General features: G+C 39.2%; 1 protein-coding gene across 2 annotated transcripts in view; it reads right to left on the minus strand.

Annotated features, from left to right (window-relative positions):
• Positions 1–1043: 1043 nt before the first annotated feature.
• The window catches only part of KCNK2 (potassium two pore domain channel subfamily K member 2), a 74824-nt gene continuing 57217 nt past the window's right edge, over positions 1044–18650 (minus strand). For both annotated transcript variants that reach the window (XM_056853221.1, XM_056853220.1), the window contains exon 7: positions 1044–2365. In XM_056853221.1, the coding sequence (XP_056709199.1) occupies positions 2048–2365 (318 nt within the window). In that variant the 3' untranslated portion in view covers positions 1044–2047. The remainder of the gene's footprint in view (positions 2366–18650) is intronic.

An 18650-nucleotide genomic window follows, 5' to 3' on the forward strand; every position in this document is an offset into this window, starting at 1 on the left:
ATTCTAATTCCAGAGCTCCGCTGTGCAAAAAGATTTCTCACCATTATAATGGCAACAAGTAGGAGACTTGGTAAGGTATGTTTTAATTAAAAACTTTATTATTTTTATTTTCATTACAATTCACAGTTTATACATGGCAAGATGACTTTCTTACCATGTCAACATTCAGAACACTGTGCTGGGGGGAAATGGTGGGGACAAGGGGCTTTTTCTTTGAAGAGCCTGGCCGTATTTAATGGAATTTTGCTGATTTGAGATGTATACTCTCATTCACTCTTCACTGATTGCTATTTACACTGATAACTTATATTTGTAGAAAAGAAGATGAAGCATCCATTAATTTAACATTCATAGTTCATAATGTCATTTAATAGTCAGACAATATGGATTTTGTTTTTAGTTGTGTCCAATCAATATCCTGTTTTGCTTTAATGTTCTCAGAGTCAAGGGTGTGAGCCTCAAACGGCTCTGCAGGTGCAAGCCCCAGTCATTTCAATGGCATTGCACCATAGTTATGCTTTGAGGATCAGGCTGCCTATTAATCTTTTAAGGGGTGTTATGTTTATTTTATATACAGCCAGGTTGCAATAGAATTAAAATAATTTAAAAAATTAAAAGATAACCCATTACATTATTTAATCCTGCATTCCTTCTGAATCTTGCACACACAGAGAAACAAAGACACAAAAGGCTTTAAAATTAAAGTCATTTCCCCCCTTTAAAACAACAAAGAAATCCCCAGGATAGGTTTCAGATCTGCATATCAGCCTATTCTATCCGAATATCCATTGATATTCAGATTGTGCTATTGGTCAACTGTTGTTCACGTCTGCATTTGTGTTCAGATACCGTCTATATTCTCGGTGGAGAAAGTCACAGTGATGCCAGTTTCAGCTGCATTCCCACTTTAACCCCACCTCTGGAGTGGGTAAAAAAGCATTGTAGGTTGTAACATTCAGGAAGGTAACCCAGCAGGCAGGACCCTTTGCTAAAATAGCTTATGGCATGACGTGGCTAGAACAAAAAATTTTAGACCCCCCTTTCCGCCAGCAGCTTTGTATTGACTAGAAACCATTCTGCTGCTGCTGATTCAGAATTGTTCTGGATTGTTGGTATGTAAATGAATCTTTTGAATGCACCAAGTTACTATCAGTATTTGTTATCGCCTATCGTATAATTTAGCAAGACAATACTGAAGATTTTTTGGTATGTGATGTGCGGGGCTGAACTGCGGACCATAGCTTAAATGATACCTGACATGGATCCATAAATTCTACAGGCCTACAGAGTGTACATATATCATATGCACCTGAGTAAAAGAAATGCTTGCTGGGGGACACCTTTTGCACTCTCGTAATTGCAGTGCCTTTAAAGCTAGACTTAGGAGTGTTGCTTTGATGTCCTTTGATTTGGCATCTCTTTCAACGCTTGTATCCTCAGCTTTATACACCCTTAAAACATCATCGTTTTGGGCATGATGAAAGCTCAAATGAGATATGTTACTCATGCAGGAACCAACCAATCAACAGACAAAAACCCATATGAGAGTTATAGAGGTTCTGTTTCTTTAAAAGATAAGGCACTGACAAAAATTTCTTAGGTAAAAGGCTGCATAAGATTTTCTTGCCATTTACATTTAGTTTGTAGTCCATACATGGTCCATTCCTAGGCGTGGTAAGATAGACCCTGAAAAGTTTAAGGACTGATCCCTCAAAGCTACATTGTTGACCTAAACCAGTATTATTCATTCGTTACGCCTTATGGCACATTAGGAGAGATGAAAAAACAGTCTGGGCACAAAAAAGGCATCAGACATTGCTCGTTCCAGCATTTGTCAATTATAGAAGTGCCATTCATTTTGTGTCTTTCAAGAAATATGATGGTGACTCTGAATCCTTATTGTGGTGGGTTTCTGTTGGAACTCATGCATGTGATTAAAAAAATGCTATTAGCATCAGTTATGAACAGGAAAAAAATATCAGGAACTACAAGGTAAGTCTAAATCATAGGCTTCTTCTTATTAAAAGATCAGGATTCAAAGTCAGTGCTACTTAATGTTTTCAATAACAGCAATTTCTTCAGCTGCACAGTGAGGAGTCAAGCCATTCATATAAATGCTGTCTGTCTTTGTGATGGCGGGCAAGAGATCTTTCTCGCTGGTGAGGTGGTTGACAGACAAGGTTCTCTTGCAAGGTGTCAGGTCCTGGCTGTGGTTCACTGCCATTTCTGCAGAGAGCTTCCTTTTGATGGAGGTAGCCCGTTGGAACTTGTCGTAAATCTCCACACTCAGGCGCCTGCGCGTTTCTTTGAACTCTGCAGTGACATTGGCCGTCCATTCAGCTGCATGAGCTCTGAACTCTCCCACCTAAGGAACGTAACAACAGAGGGAAGAAGAGAGAGAGAAAGAAAGAGAAATAACATTGCTATATGCTTTTTTTTAAAAAAAAAATGCTTGAGTGGCGTAAAGGCTTCAAAGGAACAAAGGGTAAACTGTGCCCAAAAGACTGACAAGAAACACCTGCCCGTTGGCACTGCTTCTTTGTGCCCTGAATATTCTCTGATCAGTGCTCAGTCGCTAATTATTTTGTTGCAGTGGAAAAATTTAGTTGCCGTATTAATACAATAGAAGGGATATACTGTCATAAACAGCCAAAACTGCTGCAGCAAAAACATTTCACAGCTCTTTTTATAATTTTATCTAGGCCAGTGAGGTGAAATTGCCTCTAAAAATTAAGCCCAGACAGCTGAAAGGATCCCAGCTGGACAGGGAGCACTGAATTCCCTGCAATCCGGACTGCCTGTTATTGTGTTGTTACCAGGGGAGATGTCGTGGTTATTTATGGACACTCAGGCTGCATGTGTAATGATCCCTGTGAGATTCAATACTGACATTTCTAAATTTAGACGGAAAGGGCTTTTAAAAGAAAAATGTCAGCTGTCGCTGTTCTATTTTTAGCACATGTTTGAAATGAGGATTAAGGCAAGTGACAATTTTAGTCAAGTCAGCAGAATGGTTGCCGTTTCCCACTTCTGCTGCAGTCAATATGTGGAAATTGCAAGGATACTATAATAAGAGGCACGCTGCAACTAATATGTTCTAAGCTGATATATGCACATTCCAGATGCCTAAATTTCATAAGTAAAGAAAGACCTCACTAATTTAAGCTAATAACCATTTCCTTTGTAACTGATTTACATGACCTTGATACAGTGGCTGGCCACTTGGCTTAATGTTATTTTCTCAGCCCAGATTCTGGTGTGCTCCGGCATATCAGCCATCTGTACACTTCAAAAAACTCAAATGACAATATCACCCGGCGTGTGCACCGAAATTTATTCAGGCTTGGATTCATCCCATGTTTTCCACCCAAAATTTATGCTTTTTAAATATAATTGTAACAAATATTCCCAGTCTTTATTGTATTTGGATGACATTCCATTTGGTTTTAATATATTCCTGTTCGTAACATTTTTGTCTCTCAATTGATTAGGATGACATTCTCAGAGACTGTAGCCATCATCCAAGGACTGCCCACCCCCCCGGCCGCAATTTTCAGGTAGCTAGAAGGCATTCTAAAGGCAATTACAATTTCCATTTGTAAATCAGACAGGAGAATTAAAAAAAAAAACCTTCAGTCAACCAAACACACAATGAAGTAAGAAATGGGGTGGGAGCAAGCAGGATTTGTCTCCCCTTACATGCACACTCAGTTTTTTGTAAAAGCAAAAACAAAAACATCCCCCCCGCTTTACTCATGAATACATGGACTCATGCCTATCATGTTCCTCCACAGTTTCTTGTTTAAACTACCATTTAACATGTCCAGGAGATCTCAGATTCTACATGAATAGTTTCACTTACAGGGATTATCTGATCATCATTAAAGATCTCTACGATGTTTCCTAACTCTTTTTTCTATAAGGGGGACACAGACATCTCTCTACCCCTCCATTTGCAGGGAAAGTGGGCTGCCTATTGCCGGAGGAGGAGGTAAATCCTGGGCATCTGCCTCTTATCAGTTCTAGAAGAGCTCTTACCCTGCCTTCCTAACATGTCCACAGTCCCATGAAAGCAAAGCATAACTTTGTACCATCATAAAAAACAATGCTTTCATTCATTCAAATTAGTTATCCTTCTAATGTTAATGAATTTTCCAAATGCACATTCTTACACAAAAACCTACTTTAGGGTTGGCTGTAAATTTTGGCAAATTGCTCTTTGTGTCCATAACAGAGTACCTAAATGATTGCCTTACTACATTAGCATCTGTCAACCCATACATGTAAGGGTTGTATAAACTGATCAGTATTAATAACACAAGTGGATCCCAAAGAAAAAGTTCTACTTCTTTCCCTATGTTTTTTTCTAACTCTTTCTTACCCTGTTTCCTTACGCAGTGGGCCCACTTACCAATCAGCTCTATGTTGCTAACTGAAGGATATAGATGCTGTAGCATACAGGTTTAGTTGGTACAGTTGATCTCAGCTTGGGGCTGTGGGTTCAAATTTCACTTTCCCCTATGCTTGAATTCAGTAGGGTTCTCAACATTTCTGTGAGAGGCCATAACTTAATGGAAGAACACATGCTCTTGTTTTTCTTTTGCATGCAGAAAGTCCAGGTTAAGGAATAAGGCATCACTAGGCAAAAAGATCTCAGTTGGCATGGTTTGGAAATACTACCTGCAGGAATTGGTGATAACTAGTCTACATAGATCAATGGTCTGACTCAGTATATGACCATTTATGTATAGCTGGCAATAGGCTGATAGTGTAGAGGAGAAGATAATGGTTGTAGTGCATGCAATCTCCTAAATCACTTAAATAAATTAGTCCAATGTGTTGTATTTCCAGACATTGGCAAGCAAACTGATATTAGCTACTATGTATCTTTTAAAAAAATCAAGCCAAATGAATGATGAAGAATTTTCTATTAAGAGCTTCCACCTTTTGTCACAAAATAGAAACTCAAGTTTATGATCACATAATTCTTTTAAAAATGGATTCGGATTGTGGAGATTTATAACTGCAATGACCATTTTCATAAACACTTTTTTTAGGAATAATGAAACAAGAAAAAGATCATGCTGTGTTATGTGAAGGGATTCACTCAGAGAATGTGGTGAGTTTCCGCTATATCCCCTCCACCCAGTGACAATAACTACTTCAGGTGTGCAGTCAGGTTTCTTGACGTGGTGTCTGTTACCCTGCATAACACCCCACTTGATCTCTAGTTATGACAACTTGTTTCTGTGCATAGACAGATCCTTGTTGCTAAATTTGAGTAAAGACATTTGGTTATGAAATGAAACAAAAATTAAACAAAAATTAAAATCTACAAGCTCCGAATTCAAGTTTGCAACCTTAATTATATCAGAAGTAGACATGAATGTTTTTACTTTAGAATATTTACTGAGTTCTTTAACAAAGAAAAAAGGCTAAACCATTCTTCTAAAAATATCACATCTTGATGTGTTTTGAAGTACAACCCACTTCATAAGGTGGAAAGTTTGTTCCCTGAACATGCAGCCTTGTAGAAGTAGATTTATTGGTAGTAATTTTTACTACAGTTCTCTTTTACTAAGTTGTTTGCAAACATTTAGGCTTCTCATAATATTGGAGGTTATATTGGAGGAGGGATGTTGAGTTTGATTTCTTAGGAGTGTATTATTAAAAAAGAGAGAGTGAGAGAGGAAGCATGGTGTAGTGGTTCGTGTGCCAGACGAGAATCTGGGCGAAACAGGTTCAAATCTCCAATCTGCCATGGAAGCTTGCTGGATGACCTTGGGCCAGTCACACATACTCAGCCTGACCCACCTTACAGGGTTGTTGTGAAGATAAAATGGAGGAGAGGAGAATTATGTAAGCCACTTTGGGTCCCCGCTGGGGAGGAAGGTGGAGTATAAATGAAGCAAATAAATAAATATACAGTTGTTTCAGTCAGCAAAACATTGCCTCTTCACTAAGAGATCTGAGTGATTTTCCACTGTTGCTAATGTGGCAGCTGTTAAAAAGCTTAAAAAGCTGTAAAGGACCACATGAAAGTGAACAAACTGAAAGTAAATGCAGGTAAAACAGAGGTGCTGTGGATAAGGTTTAAAGCTTACTTGGGAATAGGTGTCAATTTACACTGGAGGCTGTATTGCTCGCTGTTTGGATATACTCTTAGATGCCTTCTGCACTTGAAAAGGTGCGCAACAGAGGGAACAAGGTCATCTGGGCTTGATACACCATGGGCTCGATCAGGATTGGGCCTTTATGGCATTTTTTAAATGGACGGATCGTATATTTTAATAGCTGCTGGCCAGATCTTGCTTGGAATTCAGCAAGTTGCGACCTTTAGCAACTGAGATATGATTCCAGGTGCTGAGGGGAGGTAATCTTCACTCCCCAGTTCCAAGGCTATACCTGTGGCGCCAGCCCATTAAGTACATTCCATTCAATTAGCAGATTTATTTATTTATTTAATCTTATATGGTCTTGTCACCTGTGAGAAATGGGGAGGGTTTAGACTGCAGTTGAACTCTAACCATTTATTACACTCTGACCTCCTTGGTCACCTGGTCAGCAACAAGCTGACACAATTGAGATCACCAGCCATATATCTGATTGGTCAAGAGCTCAGGCCAACTCAGCATATTTTGGCCATAAAAGTTGCGCATTTTCAACTTAGCTTTGTTCTTGGTTCCAAAATCCTGGTGCCTTTATCCAACTTCTTAGACCTTGTGATTTCTTGTTTGCAATAGGGACTGGACAGGCTGCCAGCCCCTGACTCTGGACAGTGGATTTCTGGATGGGTAACACCTTGCTGTTTTGAATTAATGTTTTACTGTGTAGCTAGTTCTTTTGCTTTACCTTTTTATTTCAAATGTCTCACTTGCTTATGTCCTTTTAGAGATATTCTTGCACAATTTTAATAAATCACCTTAACTATATTTTGGGTGGTTTTTAACTTGTGAGGTGGAGCCTGGGGAGATCTTTGGGGTGGAGCCTGGGGAGGGGGGATTGAGGAGGAGACGGACTTCAGAGGGGTACAACGCCTTGGACTCCATCCTCCAAAGCAGTCATTTCTTCCAGGGGAACTGGGGTTATGTCAACCTCCAGGTCGGGGCTGGAGATCAGTTTCCCTGCAGAAAATGGATGCTTTGGAGGATGGACTCTATGGCATTATACCTTGCTGAGATTGTTTCCATCCCCAACCCTCACCCCCCTCCAAGGCTCCTTCCCCAAATGTCCAGCAATTTTACAACCACAAAGGGGGACAGATCTCTGTAGGTGGAAGAGCTGCTGTGATTCCAGGAGATCTCCCGGACCCACCTGGAGGTTAGCAACCCTAGAAAGAGAGTAGGAAGCAGGGAAAAGGGGAGAGGCTATGGGGGCTTTCAGGAAACGGAAAGAGGAAATAGTAGGGGAGGGGAAAATGAGACGCCTCCCCCAATCTCTGCAGGTTCCAACTTGTTCTTCTCTAAAATGGCATTGGAGAAGCTGTGTTGACCCCTGTCTGCTGTGATGTCTAATTTGGCTCCCAGTCCAGTGTCTGAGGCCCCTCCAAAACTGGACCTGGCCAAATGCTGAACATTTAAAAAATAAAAGTAAAATGTTTTCTGTAGTTGGAGGCATTAAAAAAATAAAGGGGGTAGGTTTCCCTAATATTTAAAATGCATTCATCTGTTAACATCTCTCAAAGCAGAATAGACAAAACTCTCTGTTCTTTTTTTGCCTTGTCTGGAAAAACAGCACTTCCTGTCAGCCAATTCTTTTTACTAATATCTCAAACCCAGAGTCTCCATCGCCTTCTAAGAAACACTGGTACACCTGGATATCTGTTGTGTTACATAACTTTACTAGGCCATGTGACTTTTTAAAAATAACTGCTCTGAAAACCAGAAAATATAGTGGACTATTTTCTGAAGTGTACGGATGTGTCACTGGCCACCTAGATCAGGTTAATTCATGCCATCGTATTCCCTGTTACTATGTATGGGTGTGGAAGCTGGACAATGAAGAAAGCTGATAGGATGAAAGTAGATTCCTTTGAAATGTGGTGTTGGAGGAGAGTGCTAGGGATACTGTGGACTGCCAAAAAAACAAATCAGTGGGTTATAGATCAAATCAAGCCTGAACTGACCCTAGAAGCTAAAATGACTAAACTGAGCCTATCGTATTTTGGTCTCATTATGAGAAGGCAAGAGTCACTAGAAAAGACAGTCATGCTAGGAAAAGTTGAGGGCAGCAGGAAAAGAGGAAGACCCAACAAGAGATGGATTGACTCTATAAAGGAAGCCACAGCCCTCAATTTGCAAGATCTGAGCAAGGCTGTCAAAGATAAGTCATTTTGGAGGACATTGATTCATAGGGTCGCCATGAGTCGGAAGCGACTTGACAGCACTTAACACACACACACACACACACACACACACATTTTGCCAAATTGTGTCATGGGTTTTTGCACCAAGATTTGTTAAAAGAGAGAAAGGCTGACCACTTAGTAACTTCTGGGAGACATATTCATCAAATAATCATGAGTGAGGTAATACAAAATATTATATGCATTATTTCTGATCTTTAAGCACTGTGTTAATAAGTTGTTTTGCTTATTAAACCAATTAATTACTGAGTTAATTAGTAAACTTTAATCATAGTTTGCTTAGGTTTGCCTTTTCTCTCAATGGAAATCTAAAAGAACCTGGTGTATGCTATTGCTAACTCTTATGAGGAGGTTAAAGTCTTCTTGGGAACTCCAAATAAAGATAAAACCTAGATCTGTCCAGGCACATCTGCAACAGTAAAAAAAAAAAATGCTAATGCATACAATCCAATATGGATGTTTTTGGTTTTTATAGTATCATTATATGACCAGTTAAACAGTAGTAATTGTATTTTATAAAACCTCCCATCAATACCCGTTGAGAATATGTAGCTTCTCTTTACAGAAGGAAATGATTTTAGCTTTGCCAAACACTTTCACAATGTAAACAGGTTAGATTTCAAAAGCCCCAAAGCACAGAAACACGGTCAAGAGATTTGGAAATGAGAGAAGGGTAAACACAATTAAGCCCCATTGAAATCAGTGGGACTTAACTCTGTACTTGGTCCAACTTGTTTTCAAGTACCCTTGACTTTCTTTGCATCGTACTCTACATATTTATCCAATACAGAACCTTTGCTTGCTTTCAGTGGCTCTAAAGCAGTCTTTCCCATCTGTTGGACCAGTTACTCTGGCTTCAATGGAATCTGAAAATGTCAACTGATAATCTGAAATGCCACATTTCAATACAATGTGTAAAGCCTCCTGATTTAAAAATGAGAAGTTATTGCACTTGCTTTGCTTTGGTTACCACCCTTCTTCTCTGTCATCCTCTTCAGTACTCGAGTTCAGGCCAGCTATTCAAAATTGCCAACATCCTGATCTGACCTCTTCTTTTGCTGTTGCCAATCTCCCAGCAAAGAACCAGCTGGCTATGTAGTAGGAGCTACTCATAATGTCCCCAAACTGTTTAGTCTTCACTCTTCATGCCCACTCATCCTGAAGAAGAGGACAAAAAAAGTATCTCTCTAGAAATCACTGTACGATGGGAAAAGAAACAGTAATCTGAATTCACCTCATGTGCATCCAAGAACGACTTTGCAAGTGACAATCCTGCAAAGACAGCCAAATGTGCTGTCTTTTCCTCATTTGGTTGGCATTCCCAGGTGATCATGTCTGAAGAGGAACATGCAAAGGAAAGTTGCACAAGCTATAGCTTTGAAACCTTCTGCACTGCATTAGACATAATGATCCTGTAGTGCCAACCAAGAAAGAACTGACTTGTGCATTTAGCTGGCTGAGTGGAATGGTCATGGAAGGGTTTTGGTGCTGAATTCTTCTGCCCATCTTTTCAAAGAAACTAGACATAGGGAGTGGATGATAACTATCCTGGATTGACTGTATTGGCTCCGTCTGCTACTAAGCCCACTTCTAAGTATGGGTGATTATTTTCAAAACCCTACATATTTCCTGTCCAGTATACTTCTCCCATGTATCCTGACACACTCTAAGATTTTGAATGGGGGAGCTCAGGAATTTGCATAAATAAAATCTGTTAAACCAGGATTATGATTTTTTTGGTACTGGCGTCCACACTGTAGAATTCTCTCCCAGGCCATTTTTCTAATAATTCTCTACTGGTAGGTTATTTTCTGTCAGTTAATGTTACAAATAATTTGTAATATTATATTGTTTGTTCACCTTCTCTGTTAGCTTTTAATTACTACTCTTTTAATGACTTAATTTATTTTATTGATCATTTTATATAAGCATTTTGCTGCATGCAGTTACGTGTTTTGCTTTGGAATTAGTTATATCCTGCTGCTTTAATGCTTGATTTTTATTACTTATGCTGCTGCTATTTTTGTACTAGGTTTGTACATTTCAAAATCAAAGTGTATTTTAATGTTGTTTGTCACCTTGGGTGCCTTCAAACAAAAGGACATATTCTAAACAATGTATAGTGCATGATAATGATCCTGCCTTTTATTTTTGATGCTTGAATTTTGTTCTTGGGTCTGTTAAATTCATGAAGGTCTCATCCATCTCCATTACACACCCACTGCATAACAGATGCTCGTATAATAATGGCCCAAACTGTTGCTTGGTATTGCTAACTCTTCTGTGCCCTCAAATGCACTTAAATAAAATGTTACCTTTTCATAATAAGGTTCCCTTTGCTATGTATTGTGACAGACATAAGCTCAAAAGGTTACTATTGGAGAGCTGTGTAATTTTCAGACTGCCAGAGCACATAAGCAACAAACTTGTGTAATTTAGTTCTTCCTTCTCTTCATAATAATATTTTGGTGAATATTCAGCCTTCTTCTTTTCCTGTGGTATGACATTACCCCATGCTGTCATTTAACGTTACACTCAATTTTAGCTTAATTTGGGATATGGTAGTACCTCAATAGCTGATGCTAAGTGATTGAAATGACGGTTGTATGTGCTATTTACTTTCCCCAAATATGGCAGGAAGAATTATATTTAATTTTTTCTTTGAATCTTGTTTCCTGGGAACAACAACAGAATTTAGAGGCAGAATAATCCACACCTTACAAAAAGTTATCCTTGGGGGGATATATCTACTTTTTATGTAGACGGTCTACATAATAATACTTGCCCAAAGGATTTACGGCATGAGAGTGGTGTCAGAAGCAACTAATAAGAACAGATACAGAAGAACACTCTGCTATGAACACTCTAACCACCCAAGATTTATTGAGTGACAAGTAATTCTCTACTGTGTTATCTACTTATGGAATGCTGTCCTGGGAGGCCTATGTGGGCCAAAAACTGAATGCTTTTAGGAAGGCTGAAAAGAGCTTTCTGTTACAGAGGATATTTTGTGGTTGAGTGAGCTTTTTAAAATTATCAAGAATAAGGTGTGCTGGCTGTACTTATTATTTTATACCTTTGTTTTTTAATTGAACGTACTGTGTAATTCTGAATATTTTAAAATGTTCTGACCCATATTGGGTTGCCTTCCATACATGAAAGGTGAGTTAAAATAAACCAACAATATTTCCTTAGCCTGGAAAAGTTCAATGCTTAGAAAATATCAGCCTGACATTTAATTCCTTTTCACAGTTCCACTCAATTAATCCATATAGGCAGATTATTTTAGGCTGCAGTCCTAAGGAAACTCATTTGGAAGAACGTTTCCATTAGAATTTACTACCTTTTCAGGATTGGTACCAATATTATGGAACATGGCGCACAAAAAAGAACAATTAATACATACTTGCCTCTCTCGTAATTCAGTGGAAGTTTATTCTTTTGGCTTAGCTCCCCTTTAATACATTTATCTCTTGGCCTCTCAAAATAATTAAGCATATTGACTCCTATAAAGTCAAATCAGCATTTCATAGCTGCCTGATGAGAACGAGAACATATTGAGAGCTCACGCATTATTGCGATTGATAACAACAGGAGCTGGATCAATAACTGTATTGATAGGTAAGTAATGAGGTTATACTATATTGTGTACCACAGAAAGACCTAAAGAACAAAGATTTTTCTTTGCAAATATATTTGGGTTCTTTTTATTTAACAGATTTTTGTCATTATGAAAAACTGTACATGCCTCTGTCAACACCATTAAAAAGCTGCCCTAAGTAAACGATGGAATTAAATAATGTAGGCTGAAGATATCCATCTCCTAAAATGCATTGGGAGAACAATCTGAAGGCTGATATTTCAATTTGCTGTGCTCCTGTAATTTTTAACAATTATGACTAATACATTGTCTGAAACTTTGAAATCATTTCCCCTGATGCAGTTGTCAACAGATTAAAAATAAAACATTCCATTAACTTGTTGAGGATACAGTAGACTAACTAGAAAGGATAATCTAAGTGTCACGTTATCTGGCAAAAGATTAGAGCACAGAATATTTTGCCTCTGTCTTCAAAAAACAATTTTCTTCAGTGTCTTCAGCACTGTAGAGTCCAGTCCACATCCTTTTCTGAAAGCAGATGGGCTCAGATGGAGTTGTTAGAAAGTGGGGGGATTGCTTGGGCTCTTGTGCCAGCTCACTGCTTGGCTAGGAATGTGGTTCTACTTTCAGTTCACTGTCATACCTGAAGACAGTGACAGGGATTTCTTAAAATCTAAAGATAACAGGAAACAGAGAATTTCCAGTTCTTGTGGCTGCAGACAAAGGCATAAAAGTGATTACTGCAGTGAGGCTTAATGGCTCAAAAGCCAAATAAAGTAGCCTGTAACTCTCAAAATCCATTAATAATTGTGAGGGATGGTTAAGTCTTTTCAGTAAATAAGAAAACCAGCTATTTCTCCAGTACAGGTGTCACATAAGTCACTGTTCTCACTGTACTACAGATATGTTGGTCAATTACATCCCCTGGATATACTCAGGAACATCCCAAGTTTGCTGAGAGTTTTCTTCACATATCTTATAGAAAAGTTATTTTCAAGGCCAAATACCTTCAATAAGGTAACCTAGTAAGGGATGGCATAATGACAAAATCATCTCTATTTTATAGCTTAGTTCAGCTGAATAAAGGATTATTATTATGTATCAATATATCTAATTCTCAATATTGCCCCATCTGCAGATACTTTAAGCTGGATATCTAGGCCATATAGAAAGAAATATGTTTCAACAAACTTGGTGGACCCTCCAGATTGCAGAAAAATCTGAAAAGGTGTTGTTGTTTTTTACATTGAGGGAGGATACCCCCCACCGAGGAACTTGTATTGTAGGGCGTTGCATATGGATAAACCCGAACTGAAAATAAACCTGAAAAAAGGCCTTTTCGGCTTCTTTCGGGTTTAATTTAACCCGAATATTAAAACTGGGAATAAAGCCGAAGCTGAATAGTGGATCGCCAAATCAGCTGAATAGCTTTTTTCGGTTTTGGCTTTCCCCAGGCTTTTCCCGGTGGGAATTTTTAAAAATTATCTCTGGGGGAGACATTTTTGGAGATTCCAATTTTTCAGGGCAGCTTCAAGGGACTCTCCTAGCATGAACCCCCAAGTTTGGTGAAGACTGGGTCAGGAGGTCCAATTTTATGGGGTCCCGAAGGGGTGGCCCCCTCCTCCACAGAAAAGCATGGTAAACTTTACAATGCTTTTCTATGAGGGGGTCAACCCCTTTGGGACCCTATAAAATTGGACCCCCTGACCTAAACTTTACCAAACTTCGGGGTTCATGCAAGGAGAGTCCCTTGCAGCTATGCTGTTAATTTGGTGTTAATTATCAACATGCATGGTGCTTTATGGAGTGCAAGAAGAAATGTCCCTGCCCCAAGAAGCTTGCAATCTAAAATTCATCATACAAGAGACAACAAAGAGCAAGGGGGAAATTGGAGGTGTGGACCAACAGTGGAAATAAATGGTTCCATATAAACATACCACACCCTCATTAGCACATTATCTTGATACTTACAGGACAATGGTTAGCACATTACCTTTGTTACTTTTTGCAGGACAATGATTCATCTCAAACCCAACCCCTTTTTGACTATATATTACTCTTCCTACACACTTGACACTGAGAGACACTGTCCTTCAGTGTTACTCCTCTGAAGATGCTGCTGGCGAAACGTCAGGAAAGAAAATACCAAGACCACTGTTACACAGCCCGGATAACCTACGAGAACCAATGAACTCTGACCGTGAAAGCCTTCAACAATACTTTAAAGTGGAAATAAATATTTTCATTCTATTTGCATATGAGATGTGACTATCTTCAAAAGACTACCAATGTTTTGCTTCCTTTATGGATGCAAAGAAGTGACAAAACAGCCCTCAATTTACAGACTATTATAGTAAACAGTTCATGGATAATAACTATAATTAAACATTGCTACAGTTGCTTTTAGCATGTAAAATTTATTTAGTTTTACTTCTTTGTTTAGCCCATGGAAGCTTTCAAAACATGATCACATGCCCAAGCAACACAATTAAAATAAAATAAACATTCACAAAGTTCTTTTAAAAAGCACCTGGGAATGCAATAATGAATATTCCTGTGTTACAGGTGGAGGACTGGAATTGAGGGCTAAACCAGATGTGATGCTTCAAGTTGCATGTACAAAGCTCCCAAGAGGTTTTTTAAAAAATATATAAATAGAGCAGGCACATGGTACTGATTCGGATTGGGAAGGGGTGAGGCATTCCCCTTCCATTCAATTTTCCAACCCCATGCATTTACCCTGAGGGTAATCATACTGCTCCTGATAAAAAATACTTTGGAGCTTCATACACTGAACTCCCTGTGTATCATTTGATTGAAGGCCTAATTCAGATGGATTTTTATCTGGGTAAGATCAGCAGTGGGCCTTGGATGCTGTACTCCCTTCTGTGGTCTTATCACAGAGGAAGATGTGTTTATCTGAATTTAGGATTTTCCTGAGACTACAAGACAAAATCCACTGAAAAGGATACAAGAAAATTATCTCTTACCCTCAGTCACTCAACTGTAATATTGGGCATAATAGGACTAGTCTACCATACAATGTTGTTATAAGGCTACAGATAAAAAAACAGATACAATGTTGTTATAAGGCTATAGATTAAAAAAACAGATAAAAGGAAGTATTTTTTCACACAACGCATAGTTAAATTGTGGAACTCCCTGCCCCAGGATGTGGTGATGGCTGCCAACTTGGAAGGCTTTAAGAGGGGAGTAGACATATTCATGGAGGAAAGGGGTATTCGTGGTTTCTTATATGGAGAGCTAATCACCAGCTCAGCCTGCAAATTATACCAAGAAGAGTAACACAGGTGGTGGCTAAATGCTGACAACGCAGAAACAATTCTGCTTAAGAAAGAAAATGCCATCTTTCAACATCAAACAAAACATGGTCGTATAACTACATATTTAAAAATATCACTATTTTCATAGCTTTGTGAGGTGCCCAATGTTTTTGTTTTACTTGTAAACCACCTAAAGCAGATCTCTGGAGAAGCAGCATGTAAATTTTCCAAATAAATAAACCAATATATTATTGAGCACATTGATGCCCTTGATTAAAGGAGACCATTGTGATCCAGTTAGAACAACAGGAAGTAGATATCATTACAAGCAGAAAGTCAGCCATGATTCTTCGAGTACATTTAAGCAGAAGTAAAAAGACAAAAAGAACAAATCACAGAGGAAGACTGTTATGTAACAAGATCCTCCTTTAGTCAAGCGAACATGAACAGTGACAATGTGTTTTGGATTGCTGTAGTAACAATGAATACATTTGTTTAGGTTACAGATGTGACAAAGACAATTATGCAAAAGCACAACAGTCAGTTGAACAAACTAGGCCCAGTGCCATTTTGTGCAAACAGTGCCTGTCAAGTCCCACACACGGAGTGTATAATACAGGATTAATTCAAACCCTGAAGGTACTTACATTTATTTTTTAGGGGCTAGAGCACAGGATAAACTGACATTAAATTCACTAAAAACAACACTGGCAACAGATCTCCATTCTGGACAAAGTGGCTAGAACTGTTTACAACATTCATTTAAAAGATTTATATCCTGCAGTCTCTGAAATCTGCCTGAGGATAGATCATCACCATCATGTTGTGAGTCTCCCTGCATTGACAGAAGCTGCCAGGAACACAGAGCTGGAGTTCAACAGCTCTTATCTTGATTACTGCTGGGGCAGATAGGTCATTTTGACTATTGGGACTTCTGCTGGTGGGCCAATGGCCACCCCCACCTGGGCCAGGCCAGCACAATGACAGGGAAGGCAATTCCCAGCCCGCCCATGGTGCAGAGAGGGTGGCACCAAGCCAGATTTCATACTGGGAATGGACTGGTAGATTATCCAGTGTTTGTATAGGCATGTTCTTGCAGGGGGTAAGGATGGCCTCATCAAGTGACACACTCCCCATGATCACTGCCGCCATGTTGCAAACCATAAAGCCCTACATGAAGTGGTGGGGGATGAGGAAGGATGGACAGATTGAGTACCATCCTAATGGGACAGCCAACTAAACATTCTTATGCATTTCTTGGCAACAGCTAAGTGATTCCCATTCATTTCCATGCAGTTGTTTGTAGAAAGGAACCTTCAGGAAGATTCATCCCAATGACATGGGACAATCAAGAGTTTAGTACCCCTAAGAATATGCTAAAAACGAGGCTTAGATTAACATGACTTTCCCCTAAATTTTGCAATACTCCTTAAAATGTTTACAAGGACAAAAAATTTCAGGTTAATGTTCCATTATTAACTGGATACCAGATTTTCATGGGAATAAATGAATACAAAATATTTAGGGCACTCATATATAACTTCCTAGCTAGATAATGCTACTAGAAATAGAAGATATGTTCATGATTACTGACACAAATACATCTGCCAAAACATACAATTGGTACCTTCGATGAAAAAAAAGATACAAATACACATTTATTTAGAGATTAATTCAGCTAAGGGCAGGGGTGAACACTACCTGAGGAATTTATGTTGAAAAGCAACATCTCTTCATATAATCTGTAGACTAAGAAAGTATTTCCTTTTCTCTCTCCCAAGAAAACAAGCTGTTTGTTAACACCCAATGACATTTTAATTAAAATAATTTATAGCCACTGTCACTGTAAAAAAAACATGAAGAGTGAAATGAGCATATATATGCCTGCAAATGAATACACATGCCTCTGAATGAGAATAGGTGAGGATCCTTCTCAAGATGGATTAATGGTGTAAATGTGGGCCCAAATACAGATTATGACATTTATTATGAAACAAGGATTTTCATAAATCTCTAATATGCCCCATGGACATTTTAATCTGTTGACATCTCAGGGATCAGTGGGTTGTTTTCTTTATTACATTTACACAACTGGGTTACAAAATATAACAAAACCATTGTTTTTCTTTATTTACAACTTGCACCACACTACTTCAAAGCCAAAAAACTGAGAAGATGCTGCCACTTTTAGATACAGTCTTAAAATGATCCACTCTGAAGTCACACTGAATTTTAGGAATATGACTGTTAAAAAATTGTCAACCATCTGAATTATATGCACATCCAATGAGACTGGGCTAATCTCTAATATTAACTTTGGCAGTGTGGTGAAGAAATAATCCTTGTGTGAGCATAATTCTTCCAATTCAAATGTCTATACCAACTTTCCAACACTTTATTAAGTGGAATACACACTATACTTAATGGAACATTTCTCTGGTTCTATTTTAAAGGGTCCAAATTCACACAGCTCTTATAAATATGCTTCTTGGGCTTGCTTTCTCAAGCGGGAGAATAGCATGAACACATGAAGCTGCCTTGTACTGAATCAGATCATTGGTCCATCAAAATCAGTATGGTCTAATCCAGTAATGGCGAACCTTTTAGAGACCGAGTGCCCGAACTGCAACCCAAAACCCACTTATTTATTGCCGAGTGCCAATGCAGCAATTTAACCTGAATACTGAGGTTTTAGTTTAGAAAAAACAACTCATACGTTAACATTTTTTGCCTTAAAAGAAAAACACAATAACAGAGCTTTCAATGGTACAAACAACTTCCCCAAAATTTCATGAAGCCACATGAACACATAAAGCTGCCTTCTACTGAACCAGACCCATCAAGGTCAGTATTGTCTACTACTCAGATCGGCAGCGGCTCTCCAGGGTCTCAGGCAGAGGTCTTTCCCATCACCTACTTGCCTGGTCCCATTTATGCATGGGAGGTTTTGCCTTGGATTTGCCGCTCTCCAGATGTACATTTTTCCCATCCGGATTCTCAAAACTCTGCATGGGTACTTACTGATGAGTTTTGAGAATTTGGATGGGGAAAATGTGCATCTACAGAGTGGCAAATCCAAGGCAAAACCTCCCATGCATGAATGGCCACAGACAGAAAAGCCTTCTTGCTTTTCTCTCTCTCTCTCTCTCTCTCTCACACACACACACACACACACACACACATGCCCCCCCCGCCTCCTCCCTCAGCTCGCAGAAGAGAAGGGGGCGTGCAGTACAGCCCACAGCACACGGGGCGCCAGGAGACCCTTCCCTTCCCGCGGAGGCTCGGCGTCCTGCCCCACTGACAGCTGCCTCTGCCCAGACGGGCCCGCCGCCAGCGAGGGAGGGGAAGGAGGCGCCCCAAAGCCTCCGCGCTCCGGAGCCTCCACCTGACTTCCCAC

Source organism: Euleptes europaea, chromosome 7 (assembly GCF_029931775.1).
Source record: "Euleptes europaea isolate rEulEur1 chromosome 7, rEulEur1.hap1, whole genome shotgun sequence".
Classification (NCBI taxonomy): domain Eukaryota; kingdom Metazoa; phylum Chordata; class Lepidosauria; order Squamata; family Sphaerodactylidae; genus Euleptes; species Euleptes europaea.